This window comes from Marmota flaviventris, chromosome X (assembly GCF_047511675.1).
Source record: "Marmota flaviventris isolate mMarFla1 chromosome X, mMarFla1.hap1, whole genome shotgun sequence".
In the NCBI taxonomy this organism is placed as follows: Eukaryota; Metazoa; Chordata; class Mammalia; order Rodentia; family Sciuridae; genus Marmota; species Marmota flaviventris.
In genome coordinates, this window is record NC_092518.1 from 5,393,168 (window position 1) to 5,407,760 (window position 14,593).

Genomic DNA, 14,593 nt, shown 5'->3' on the forward strand with positions numbered 1-14,593 from the left:
GTCAAGATCATTGTATTGTCTTGAGCAACTAATAAAAAATACAAAAAAATAAAATAAAAAAAATACAAAAAAAGACTAAGTCAATATTTTTGCACATATGCAACTACAAAAATAACAGTGGCATACATCAATAAACACTACTCCTTATTTAAAAAAATTTCAGGTCACAAAATCAGGGAAAAAATATGATAGTAACACTAAGGTTTTCTATTCCTGAGCTTATTCACATATATAATAAATAGGACCCTTTCTACTTCATTATTCATATTTGTATTTTTAAGATTTAACTATTAAAAAATCTTGGCAGAGTGATACTTGGACATTTTGTCATAGCTGTTTTTTCTCTGACAATTCAATATTGGTTTGTATTATTGCCTGTCATTCAACACCACATAGGGTACAAGGCATTTAAAGGCAGGAAATTAGTTACAACCTGATGCAGATACCACAGTATCAAAACTGCACAGCCACTACTGCAGTTGGGTGGCCTTTCTGCCCAACATGCAACTCCCTGACGATTGCAAGAAAAAGTTTGGTAAATCTGACTGGAGTGGGTTGGGGTTGTGGCTTAATGGCAGAGTGCTTGTCTCACACATGTGAGGCACTGGGTTCAATCCTCAGTACCACAGAAAAATAAACAAAGAAACCGTGTCAATGAATCTTTAAAAAGATATTTAAAAAAAAATTCTGACTGGGGCATCACATGAAGCTGGCTGAGAAATTGATCCAGTAAGCATGGACAGTATGCATTTTGTCATATGGAGGTAAGCCAAAGGATTACCAATGGCTACTTGGATACAAGCATAACATCAGCACCCAGCAGACGTTTTCTACAATGGGCCAGATAGTAAATATTTTCAGCTGTATAGGCCATGTGATTTCTTTGGTAACTATTTAGCTTCAGCATTGTAGTGAGGAAGTAGCTGTAGACAACAGATAAGTGGATGGGCATGGCTACATGGCAATAAAACTTTCTGTACAAAATCAGGGAGCCAGATTTGGCTCTTCAGCTATGGTTTGCTGATTCTTGTTTTAGATTTCTTCCATATAAAAAACAAATCCAAAAGACTTAAAGGGGGGGAGGGATAAGAAGACCCTCAAGTGCAAAGTAAGTAGTACCTCACAGGTTGTAAGGACCTACATGTAGTTACACATGTAGTTTAAATTTTGGCTTGTCTTGTTTAAAAAAAATGTTCCAAGGGATGCTCATGCCATCAATTTTTAGGGATTAAACTATGGACTAAGACAAGAAAAAGTAAAAAGATAGCTTTTAAAGCTGAAAGATAAAAGTAAGTAAAACTGATTAGAAGCTAATTGGCAGAACAGGAAGAAACTCCATCATGGTGCTCATCATTTAAAAAGGCAAAGAACTATCTACTTGACCTCCTGCCCTTGAGGAATATCAGAATGTTATTGCCATCAGAAAGATTGGACCTGTAATGTTAAAAAAACTTCCAGAAATATCTTGCTTGTCTCCGCTCACACTCTTGGCTACTCACACGCAGGGAATGACCCAGCCAGCATCAGTGAGGCCCAGCCCCTGCATTCTCAAAGAGCAAATGCTACCTGTAGCTAAGAAGTTTTCCCAATTACCTACCACTCACTCTTCACAAATGCCAGACTTTTACTTCAATAAGGACAATAAGTAAAGGAGGAAATTACTGGTTACTTCACTAAAGAATTTAATTCATTAGGATATTTGTATAGGGCATGACCCAATTCTTGCCACCAACTTACACAACTCTTACAATATTTCTTTGCTCAGCTGTCAGTGTCCCTTCCTTGGAATCTATTCACCATCATCAACATTATCAAGATCTTATATCACTGTGCAAGAGAACTTTGTTTTATGGAAATGTTCATCCTGCTTCTCTGATTTAAACTCTTCAACCTGCCCCCCACAAACCATTACTCTCCAGTGGCCATTGAAGGTTTCACAATCTGGTTCTTGTCTCCAGGATCCTGGCTTGTCCATCCTCCCGACCTATGCCACACTTTCACCATACTGATCTATTTTCTGTTCCACGACATAATCTCCTTGTCTTTGGGCTTTTGCATTAGCAATTCCCTCTGTGTGGAATGCTTCCTCCTTCTCATACATCTTCCCCCACCTGGAAAAGCGCTCAAGGCTATGCAGGGGTGCCCCTCACCCCTGTAAATCCAGCATATACATGGTTACTCCTTCATGAACTGAAAGGTAACTAAGCATTTATTTGCTTCATTCCCCCAATATGCTGTGAATCCTTGAGAGAACACATCTTAAGGAGTTGAAGATTCATAGTATTCTCAGCATCTTACACAGTATCTCAAATACACTATGTATTCAAACATACTTTTGAAGGATTAAATACACATTCAAATGCAAATCAAAACTATCCATCCAAGTGTGCATCAAGTATTGTTCTGTGTGTCATGTGGCCATAAAAAACATGCCATCATGTTATGTTTTCTTATGAGAATTATTTATGAGTTTGTCTTCGTGACAGCTTATAAATGAAACTAATATATTCCCATTTTACAAGTGAAGAAACACTAAATGCAACTGAGATTCTAGATTGGATGCTGGGACAGCAATTTAGTTACACCAATGGTGAAATCTGAATAGAATCTACAGTTTAGGTAACGGCAATACACCAATATCAATTTCTTGGTCATGGCAAAGGTATCGAGGTTAGGTAAGATTTTACCATTAGGTGAAGCAGGTGGAAGGGTGTATAGACCTCTGCAGTGTGTGCAGATTTTATGTGAATTTTTAATCTAATGCTCTTGTTCCATCCCTTGATGTTCTTCTAAGGACCAAAACATGTTCTACAATGCACTGAGAAATCAAAGATATGGTTAAATGAGGGATCCTCTTGAAAGCAATTAATTGTTCCTGTAGACTGGCTGGCAACAGCACAATATGGCGTCATGTAGATACACCCTGATTTGCTTTCTCTGAGGAGGTCTTATGCACAGAAGTACTGTGTTACATTGCATTGCATTTCTAGATCAAAAAGCTGTAAAAGAAAGAGAGGATAAAACAAAACACATGTAGGCAGAGACAGAGACAGAGAGATGACAGTACCATGAGACAAAATTATAGACCAGATCATTCTTTGCACTGGGGGCTGTCCTGTGTATTATGGGATACTTCCCATCATCCCCAGCCTCTACCTGCTAGATGACAGTAGTGCACTCCCCAGTTGTGACAACCAAAAACATCCCCTGGACAGGATGGGAATTGAAAGGGCAGAATCGCCCCTGATTGAGAACAACATACCTAGACAGACATCTTGAATAAAACAGAGAATTTGCTTTTTTTTCTTTTCTCCATCCTTTCCTTCCTCTCTCTCTCCCTCTCCCCACCTGCTACCTCTGTAATGGGAATTAAACCCAGGGGAGCTCTACTACTCTCTACTACTGAGCTACATCCCTAGCCCTTTCTTTATTTTATTTTTATTTCAAGACAGGCAGGGTCTTGTTACATAGCCCCAGCTGGCTTTGAACTTATGATCCTCCTGCCTTGGCCTTCCAAGTAGCTCAGATTACACGTATGCACTACCACACCCAGCTTAATTTGCTTTCCTGCTATAGAAAACTGTCCACCATTTACAGAGCTCCTACTCTATGTCCCCTACTCTATATATTCTATTTCTCATAAGAACTCCTTCAGAATGATTTCCTTGAATATGAAAAAAAGAGAAGACTGAAGTGCTGAGAGATTAACAGCCTCATAGCTTTAAAGGCCTTGAGTCATTTTTGGAACCCAGAGGGAGATGATGCAAATCCCACTACTCCACACTGGTTCTGTATTTTCTTTTTTGAGGTGCCACTGATGTCCAAGACAGGGGGCGGGGGAGGGAGGGAGAAAGAAAGAGGGGAGGTGGGGAGGATGGACAGTGAGAGACAGAGTCAGCTGAAAGGTAAGCAAATGCAAGATGACAACTCTGCTAAATTCAGAGCACTTACTGTTTGTCTTCAACTTCCCAGGCTCGCTGCTGCGGCTGCCTGCCTGGTTGATGGCCTTGACCATGAAGATGTACTTGGTGCCACTTTGAAGACCATGCACCGTGTAGTGATTCTGCTTGATGTTGGGCACGATCATCCAGCTATCAGCCGAATTACACAGACCTGTAAAGTCAAACAGATAGGTGCAAGCATGGGCCATGTTTGCATAGTTTTAGGATATCTGAAAGAGTTGGCAAGTAAAGGGCTTAGTCACTTTTTCTAAGGGACACCCAATAAATGAGTGCTCTGTGTCCTATCTATGATAGGGGTGCAATCTGTATTACATATTCCTATTGTGTGCTCTGGATGGACCAGTCACTTAGAATTGCTGTATTGCAAATTCTGGTCTTTGTGAATTGGAGCAGCAAAAGTTATTCTATTTGGAATCTTAAGCACTAAACATGTGCATGGTGTGATTTTAGGTGCTGTGGGAATGAAGTGAAAGCAAACATTTATTCCTCCCACTCCACCCTCATCCCCAATCATGCTGGTTGTCAAATTCTAAATCTCATCAATTCTGAGACACACAGCTCATGAGGAGACCTGAGTCATGGAGAAGCATACTTCACTAATACAAATGTTGTGGATTGCATTTTTGCCTCCAGTTCTTCACCCTGCTGTATCTAGCCCTTAGTGTCTTTGCAGCTGCTCCATCTAGAGAGGTGGGGAATAGTTCTTTCCTTTGACATATGCCTCAAGTCATGTAACTTGCTTTGCCTAATAGGGTGAGGCCAAAACTTACAATGTACCAATTGAAAGAGGAGACACTGCAAGGCCTTGAGGGTTTCTGTTGACCCGTTGCACCTCTGCCATTGCTATGGGGACAACAGTTTTGGTATAGTGTGCTCATCCCAACTGATGAAGCACAGGAACACCCTTACCACCAGGCCAATGTAGAAGCAAGCCCAGGAGAGATCAGTCAACCCCCTACCAATCTCCAATGGGAGAGCTAAGGGTAGTTTGTGATGCTGTATTAATGTGAACTCAGGAATCATATTATGAAAAAAACCCTGGAGCAGCTGCACCTATAGGGAGCTCAGGCCCCAGTGAAGATCTTAGGAAAGCATCCACAGGGAGTTTTGACCAGCTGCATCCTTGAGATGGCTGGTTCCAGAATGGAGAAGACTGCTCCTCTGGCTATATTCTGCAGGATGTGGATTGAGGAGCAGGCCAAGGATTTATGACACTTGGAAGAACATGTAGGAAAAAGGAAGCTGATTTTGTTTTGCAGCTGGCCGATGCTGGAAACATCTTTTTGGTATCAGGCCCAACTCTCCTCTCTTCACCCATCAATCTCCACTACAAAAGGACCTTTCCCAGCCCCCTGGTGACTAGGCTGTCATGAAGTTTCCTTTCTGTTGAATTTCCACCACCAGTTCCTAGGAGAGGGCTGGACCTCTTTACTTCCTGAGGTCTCCAAACTCACCTCCCCTATCCTTCCCTTTTGGTTGATTTGCAAGTCAAAAGATTAGTTTCTTTGATCTTGAGGCAACTTATACCTTACCAGGCTCTCAAGAAGCTTCCCCTTATTCTCTTTTTTTTGTTGCTGTTTTGTTTTACCTCTGTGAATCTAATAAAAACTTTCTGAAAAAAAAAGAGATTCACAAATGCATACATACATTGAACTACTAATATTTACATAGCAAGATAGGCACAGACTCCCTGAAGGCTGTCTTTGAATTGTATTAAATGCTTTCTCAAACTTTTGAGTTAAAATGATTTCTGGTATTCTCACAGATGAGAACTTTTTATTTGTATTTTGTCAGTTGTGAAAACTGACTTCATATGATTTGTACCTTGAGTGCAAAGTATTTTCAGGTATATTCTAGGGAGTATTTGGAAATATATATCTCCATATGGATATACATGGACAGAACATATATATAACATATATATCACATAATATATTATATATATCATATATATGATATGATATATTTTATACACACACACATATATCCTTGGCCTTGTGAATTTCCTGTCACCTCTTTTTCATTTCCACCTGTGAACATTTTCACCAGAGGACTTCCAGATTTGAAAAAACAAGCATAAAGGACATAACGAGTTTGAATGTGTGTGAGAGTATGTGAGTGTGAGTATGTGTGTGTGTTGTGTGTGTATGTTTGGAGATTTAGTAGTTCAACTACAGGTACCACCCACTCTTTTCCAGTTTTCCCAAACTCAGCCCTGCATTCTCCTATGAAGTCCCATTTATCTAAGACCCTCCCCTAAAAAGAAAATAATACAGTAACATGGGAATCTCCCTATGATACATCCCTTTTGGGTCTTTCTCACTTTCCCTTTTCTTTGAACTTGTCTGCAATAAATTCTACTTCTGTATAGTGACACAGTGAAATATTAGATTTTAACCTAACCAAAGAAGGGTCATTTTGAGGTTTGAGCCTCAACAGGCCTATAACTCACTTTAATATTTAATAATATTAATATAATAGTAATAAAACAAAAAATTAGCCTTTCTATTGCCTAGGATAATCCAGTTAAATTCCCAGATCTTTGTCAACAGCAGTCAGGCTTGAATAAAAACAATAACAGCATTCAGTAGATTCAAATGAGAATCCTATCAGTGTCACTGGTTTTACACTATTCCTGTTTAATTGCGTATGTTACAATACAGTGACCATTGTGGTCAAAGAAAGCAAATGTAAAAATGTTTCAATAAACTTTAAATCACTGTACAACCCAAGGCTGGGTTTAATGTGGTGGGGAATGCTTTCAGCAACATCATAAAGCAGATGTCTAAAATGGTTGCAAACTGAAACTTGGCTTACAGTCCAAAATCTTAATGAAGATTTAATGTTTCAGAAACCTTTTCCAAACAAAAAAGGGACTCTGACTATCCTGATTATTTTGAAGAGGCCACTAATTTTTCCTTGAATATTAAAAGAACAAAATGTTTATTGAGTACTAAAATTTTATTGGCTAGCCTTACACTGAAGCAATCTACTTTCATAAATACTAACAATTATTACTGTTTCATCTTACCTTTATATTATTATTGCCAGGACATAATTGAGCAGTTGATTAAAAATGCCAAGAAAACATTATTGGCAATTTTCTCTTGGGGGATGGAGGTAAGTGGGTAACTTAACATGTGCTATTATTGCATTGCTAGTGTTGGTCTTAGGCCAGTACCATCTAACTTCTTGCATATGGCGCTGGATGCTGAGTGTGTTTAAGTGAGACGTCTCTGCCTTGACATCCCACTGTGTCAGGACTGGTGACCAGGTTTTATTCATCTTTTTATGAAACACCCACTCAATCATCCTGCCTAAAACTTCACTTTGTTCCAAACTCATTTTCTATCATCTTTGAGGGTGTTCCAATGCTCACCTAATTCAGCTTAAACTACTAAAACAACAATGGAACTTGGAAGATAATTAGTCCATAATGAAGTCTAATTGAGTTTTTCAATTTTGTACTTTTTTTTCATTCACAATGGATCAGAAGCATTTCCCTACATAATGGGTCTCATTCTAAGATCTTAATTACATTTGGGACTTCAGGGCCTTGTAAGACAACTGCCATCTTCCCACAAAATATTATGTATAAAACATCATGCAATATGGACACCTTTTGGAGAGGCTAACATCCTGTGTCTCTTGTAACAGATTGGACATAAATGAACATCCTTTTCCTTCTTTCTTGTAAAAATAGTATGTGTTTAATAACTTTCATGAATGTTTTCAAAATGACTACTATGCCATGATGGCTTAAAGAAATGTGGCTTTTTAAAATATATTAAGTGTAGCTTTGGAAAGCATTGTAAAATTAAATACCCATCTACATATTAATAAGCAATTCATCAACATCTTAATAAGCCATAACTCTATCAATAAAAATAAAAATAAAAAATTAAGATCATTAATGTTGCAATTGGATTGTACATTTCATTAGTGAGCCTATGATTAAACAAGCTTCATTAACATTATCTAATTCTTCTTCACTAAAGCCATTGAAGGCAATTAACTACAATTCATACCTAGTGAAGGAACCATGACCTAGTAATAATAAAAGATTTCCTAGTGGCATGAGGAGCAACAGCCAAGTTTTGAACATATCTTTCCATTTTCAGTAGAGTTTTACTGTTAGATCTTGTCATTCAATACAGTATCTGCAAACAACACTTCTCCAATGATACTATGGTACATTCAAGGAAGGCCTTTCACATGCAGATTATCCTGGCAAATTACACAACTGACATTTGTCATATGACATAAAATATCAGCCTTGATATTTTATGACATAAAATATCAGGCAATGGTAGGTGAGTGCAGTTTCTATTTTTCTAGGAATACTAACTTTGAATACAGATGTGTTACCACTGTGGCAAACACAGGGCTAAGGCCTTTACTGTTTATTATCTCAACTAGGTAAGTTAAAGCATTATCCTCTTACAGATGAGGAAACAGATTTGTAGGGCATTAATTTGCCAAAGATTACAGAGCTAGGGAGGTGCAAAGTCAGGTATTGAATGTAGGTTTCCCTTGGTCACTACAAATGCATATGATATTTAAGAAGAAAACAAATTAAAAAATGTTTGCATCTCAGATTTTATCTGAATTTATTCTCTCATTGTTGCAAATTTATCCTGTAGACATCAGGACTTCACTATCTTGGCTAAAATAAAGTATGAACCATCCTATGAGAGTGTCCCAGTTTGATCATCAGCAGCAGCTTTACGTTTTTTAGTTATCTCTAGAAAAAGGGTCTTTTTGGTAACCGTGCATTCAACAAGGCAGGTCCATAGTTTTCATGCAGCCATTTGCATTCATTTTCTGGTGGTGACTCATTTCCAGGAACAAAATATCTCCTCTGGAATCACCCACCATAAAGTTGTGAGTTCATCATGGTGAGTAGTTTTGATCTTGTTGAATTTTGTTAGGCATGGCCTTTTTGAGTCATCTATTCCATTTCTGCATCATGGGTTGGTATTATTTTCCACACCAATAACACGAAGTCAAGTCAGTCATAGTTCAGCCAACCAAGAAACCTTGTTTCGAACAATACATATCTTTCACTTGAATGATGCAATGCAGCACTGGCATTGAGTTAAGGTTCTAAAGTGAATTGCCTTCTCAACTCAATTCCTTCCTCCTCACTGTATTCACACCTTTGTCATGTACCTTTACAAGCCCTCTCATTCTCACCTGGGGTGGAACCAGGGAACTTGCTTTGGAGGCTTGAAATGCATGTGTGCAATTGGGCCTGCCCTCATACCTTTACCTCTATAATCCCTAAGAGAATAGATGGAGCTGGATAGTGGGAGGATGAGACAGAAAGCAGCAGGTGAATTGTCCCAGTTATTAGACTGCCATGCGAAGCAGCCATGATCAATAGTCCCTCAAGACACATGAGCAACAAGCATTTATTATGATATTCTACTTAGGTTATTCAGTAAGAACCAAGTGATAAAAGTCCCCTCAGGTCAAGCCAAGACTATCTGCTTCTGAAATTCCCATGATAATCTGATTCAAGAAATATGGGGAGATATATAACCATATAATGTTTTATATGCCATCAAGTAGCCCACAGGATCCCCACTCCCTAATATTCATGACAGGATCCATGATCCACTTCAAAGCTACAGAATATGGCCAAGGGCAATGGTCTGTCACCTTTATTACTCCTGCAATTATATTACATTACATAGCAAAAGTGAAGGGAGTTAGTAGATACAATTAAGGCCCCTAATCAGTCGACTTTGAGCTAATCAAAAGGCAGGTTATTTTGGGTGGGTCTGACCATCAGATGAGCCCTTTAAACTGAGTTTAGAAGTAACAGACTTGAAGTGACAGACTCTCCCTTGCTGGCTTGAAAAAGCAAGCTGCCATGAATACATAAGAAAACAAAGTTTGCCAACAAACTAAGGAACCTAGGAAAGGAACTCATTCTTAGTTGAGTTGCTAGACAAAAATGCAATTCAGACAACACTTTGATTTCTACCCCACAAAACCCTAAGAGGAGGAACCAGCTCAAATGTGCCTTGATTGCTGACCCACAGAAACTGAAATAATAAATGGTATTGTTTTAAGCTGCTAAGTTTTGATAAATTTATTTCACAGCAGTAGAAAACTGATATTGTTTTTTTTTCTTGAACCAAGCAAAAGTGATTTAAGAGAAATATAATGTTCCACACAGGGGCCAGGAATCACCTTTTGGTATAAAATGACTCCAAATGTTTTTGTTTTCTGGTTGTACTATTCACTCTCCGTCTACCATCTTTTGAATTTCATCTTCATTATGTTGATATGATATCTGGTTTACTTTACCTAATACACTAGTAATGTTGGCCACACAGCATAGGGAAAATAATTCTTTTAAAGAAAAATATATTAATTCTACTTCCTTCTTTTTGTTGTTTTTCCGTCCACATGATATAGCAGTTAATGTGTTACAGTCTCCATATTAGTTAAGTTAGGTCTCAGATTTATTATGTAATTATGTAGATGTTACATGTTTACCTTGCTTTAAATCAGATTTCTTCTGTTAAATTCATGGTATATATGTCCAAGATCAGGGAAATATAAGCTCATACAGCAGGGAAAATGCATTTAAAAATCATATGTCACCTCTATGAAGGGCAATTTGGCAATGTCAACCAAAATTAAAATGCAAATAAATTTTTCCTAGCAATTGCACCTCAAGAGATTATACTAAACATAGAATCCCCCATGTGTGAAAGAGAAATATTCACGAATATTCATTGAGGCAATGTTTTTTAAGGTCAAAATATTGGAAACAAGGTAAAGTAATCATCAATAGAACATGGGATAAATTAGCATGTCTTTATGATAGGAGACTACACTGCCTCAAAAATTAATGAAGAAATTGTTTATTTGTGCAGAAATAGAAAGATCTTTCAGACAATAATATTTAGTTAAAAAAAAAAAAAAAAAAAAAAAACACCAAGGCAGAGTACTGTGCATTGTCTGCACATCCACAAAGGGAATTTAGAGAATTAGTACTTCTTCATGATTTGCAGCAGTGTATATATACCTGGAGATTAGGAATGATATTTTTTAGAATTCAAAATCTTGGAAGTAGAATAAAATGATGTTGAACTGTTGCCACTGTAGTGCTTCTCAGACTTGCCTCAAAAAACACTTCAAATATCTGAGGGCAGAAAGATGTTTCCAGGGAAATGGCAAGAGTCAAAGAAGTAATTCTGGAAGTACTATTTCTGACTCAGTGCAACACTATGAATGTCTAGTTGCTATCTCTGCTTCTAGTTCTGCCTTGTTCCACTGCACTCTCCACAGTGCTCCTGGGTCAGTTTCTAATTGTACACCTGAAAAACTCCCAAGCACACAGAGGAAAACAAAACCATGGTGCAGCCTGGATAGTCCTCTGTAATCGAGCTCTTGCCTGTGAGTTAGGATTCAGTGACTGATGACTGATAACATGTGCTTTCTGGAGCAGACTGATATGGATTTGAGTTCTGGCTCTAGTTCTCACTCTTCATTTTCACTTTCTCACCAAAATCCCCAGTGAGCCTTAACCAGGTAAGGTCTCCCAGCAGGGTGCCCAAACTTTATGTCTTTCCAGATTCACTTCTGATGACTCTGCTCTCTGCCATACCCTTAGCTAGCTTCTGGGGAGTCACCGAATCCCCCAAGAATTCTTTTAACTATAACTTCCCCCAAGACTTTCTTGTCTCACATATCACTTCTTCCTCTCTATTGCTTACCTACTTCCAGCTTGCCAAAGCTGTTGTTCACGTGACATTTCATGACTTTCCCCCTTCCACTCAAAGCTTACACATTCTTGGAAAATGACAAGATTTTAATTAAAGTGTCCAAGGCAGAACAACTAGGGGGAGGAAGGTGAGAGAGTAGGGGAAAGGAAACTGGGAAAAGTGGCTTCTGGGATGTAGGGGGAGCCACTGGTTGGTACGGGCATTTACATTTGAGTTACTTATAAGCTGGGATCTTTTTGCATCACTCCTTTAATTAATTCTAAACCTAATTTCTATTTTAAGCATCATGTGCCTCAGAACTACTTGTGCTAGCAAAGAACAGTAAAGAGAGAAAAGATTTATATGATAAAAGCACATTAAGTTGATATGGATTTACTCAAAACATCTCTCTGTTAAAAAGTGACTGCTATTCTATTCTATTCTACTTTGATGTGTTGTATTTTTCATTGCTGCGGAAGTTTCAAACTTGCTCCCCTGAAAAGCCACTTCTTCTGGTCATTTACCATTTCCTGAATTGGACATAAATTATTGTTGGGTATAGGAGTGCTTCCTCTATTTCATCTGAATGGTTACTGCAATTTGAAAACTCCAAATTGTCCATGATGCCAAAAATCACACAGGCCTCCACAAGAGTTGGGCCTCCTTGTGTTGCTGGTAAGGTGAGAAATTCTTCCCAGGTGGGGCTGGTTAGTAACATTTGAAGTGATGGCACCAAATTACCTCTGTAGATGACCAGATATTTAGTGCTATTCATTTTATTAAATCCTTTCTTTTTTTAAATTGTGAAATAACACCCCAAATAAGTACATAAAATCAAATGTATGGTTTAATGACTAAAGCATGTAATTACCACTCAGAAATTGCCATTAACCCCATGAACCACCATATACTTATTCCCAGAAATGCCATTCTCCCTCTCATACAACAGGTAACCATCATCCTGGTTAAGTATAGTTTTAACACCTATGAATGCATCTTTAAGCAAACCAGTTTATTTGGATCTTAAGTTACGATTGATAAAATGAACTCACACTGCATATATTCTTTTGTTTCCTGCTTCTTTCCTATAACAATATGTTTGTGAGATTCATCCATGTGGTTTGCTGGAGGTCATTAATTTTCATCGATATTTGGCCAACTATTTTTACTAGTGCAGTATAATTGAGTGCTATCACGTTCTTGGTCAGGAAAGACAAGCCAATAAATATTGTGCATTCTTTCCTTCATTGTCTTCCTTTGATGTTGAATTTCACAATGCAATCCATCTGAAGACAGCCACAAAATAGAGAAGGAAATAGGCCATGAGATACTCACTAACAACATTGGCTTGCCCGGTGAATATGGTGTACTGAAGCTCATAGGAGACCACACTGAATTCATCATCAGAGGTCCAGTGGACAGTAATTGTGTCATATGAAGCCGTGCAGAGCTCTTCTCTGATTGTGGGAGGGTTGGGAGCTGTGGGGGTCAAGAGAGCTCATCAGTAAAGAACCAAACACCACTGGGATACCATTTTGGAGATGCTTGACTTAAATCAAACCTTTAAAAAATAAGCCCACCAGGATTACTATACTTAACATGGAAAAACTCAATCCAAAAAATATTCGGTTGGCTGGTTACTGCTTTTACTTTTAATAAGTAATGTGTCAAGAGCCAGTCAGTATGGATTTATGTCAGGTTATCATGGAAATATGTTTAGGAGATTTAAGTAGACAATACCTGAACATGAAGCAAGACATGTTAAAAAGTAGAACAGTTGTAGTTTTATTTTGTGTGTGTGTGTTGGGCAAGGATTCAGCTGGCAATTTTTTTTTTTTTAGTAAATTGCCCAATGGTAAATATTTTAGGCTTTCTGGGTCAGACAATTGCTATTCCAACTACTCAACTCTGCTGTTGTGGCATGAAGCAGCTGTAAATAATTTGTAAACAAATGGGAATGACCAGATTCCAATAAAACTTTATTTACAAAAACAGGCAGGGGCTAGATTTGGCCTGTGACCCAAACTTTGGCAACCACCATCTACATGGTGCCAGATAGTTTTATATTTAGGCATCCGACAGGAAAAATGCTGATTTTTTTTCCTTTTAGAACTGGGGATTGAACTCAGGGGCACTCAACCACTGAGCCGCATACCCAGCCCTATTTTATATTTTATTTAGAGATAGGGTCTCACTGAATTGCCTAGCACCTTGCTTTTTGCTGAGACTGGCTTTGAACTTGCGATCCTCCTGCCTCAGCCTCTAGAACCACTGGGATTATAGGTGTGAGCCACCATTTATCATTCCTTAACAAATCAGACTAAAATAATTATATGTACATTTTCTTTATAAGATATCTTTATGTCTTATTTTTTTAAAAAAAATATTGGTACAGATGTATTTTCATTTCTCAATTTATGGGTGACATTTCAAATGCAGAAGACCATAATTAACAATCAATTGTACCTAAGAATATATATTTTCTTTCATAAGGAAAATGATTCCTTGGCATTTGGTTAACTTTATCACTGGGAAGGCCACTGCTTTATTTCTTTAACACATTCTCGAGGAGAGAAGTCTAAATCCTACCCAAACTGTGATTTTTAAATGACTTCCACTAGATTGATTTCAGTAACTGGTTTTATGAGAAGAGTATGTGAGTAAGAAAAAGACTAGGCAATGAGTGTTTTGAATTGGCCATAATATTTTAGAGAGGGGGTTGGCAAACTATGGCTGTGGGCCAAATTTGGCCCACTGCCTGTTTTTGTAAATAAAGTTTTATTGGAACACAGCCAGGCTTATTCAGTCATGTATTGGCTGTGGCTGCGTTCCCACAACAGCAAAGTTGAGTAGTTGTGACCATGTGGCCTGCAAGCCTAATACATCCACCATCTGGCCCATTACAAC

The 14,593-nt window shown here is 38.1% G+C and overlaps 1 protein-coding gene across 2 annotated transcripts in view; it reads right to left on the bottom strand.

Moving 5' to 3' along the window:
* Mid1 (midline 1) overlaps window positions 1-14,593 on the bottom strand; it is a 354,689-nt gene that overhangs the window by 12,096 nt on the left and 328,000 nt on the right. For both annotated transcript variants that reach the window (XM_071606505.1, XM_027946503.2), the window contains exons 7-8: window positions 13,022-13,165; window positions 3,952-4,113 (exon numbers count right to left, since the gene is read on the bottom strand). In XM_071606505.1, the coding sequence (XP_071462606.1) occupies window positions 3,952-4,113; window positions 13,022-13,165 (306 nt within the window). The remainder of the gene's footprint in view (window positions 1-3,951; window positions 4,114-13,021; window positions 13,166-14,593) is intronic.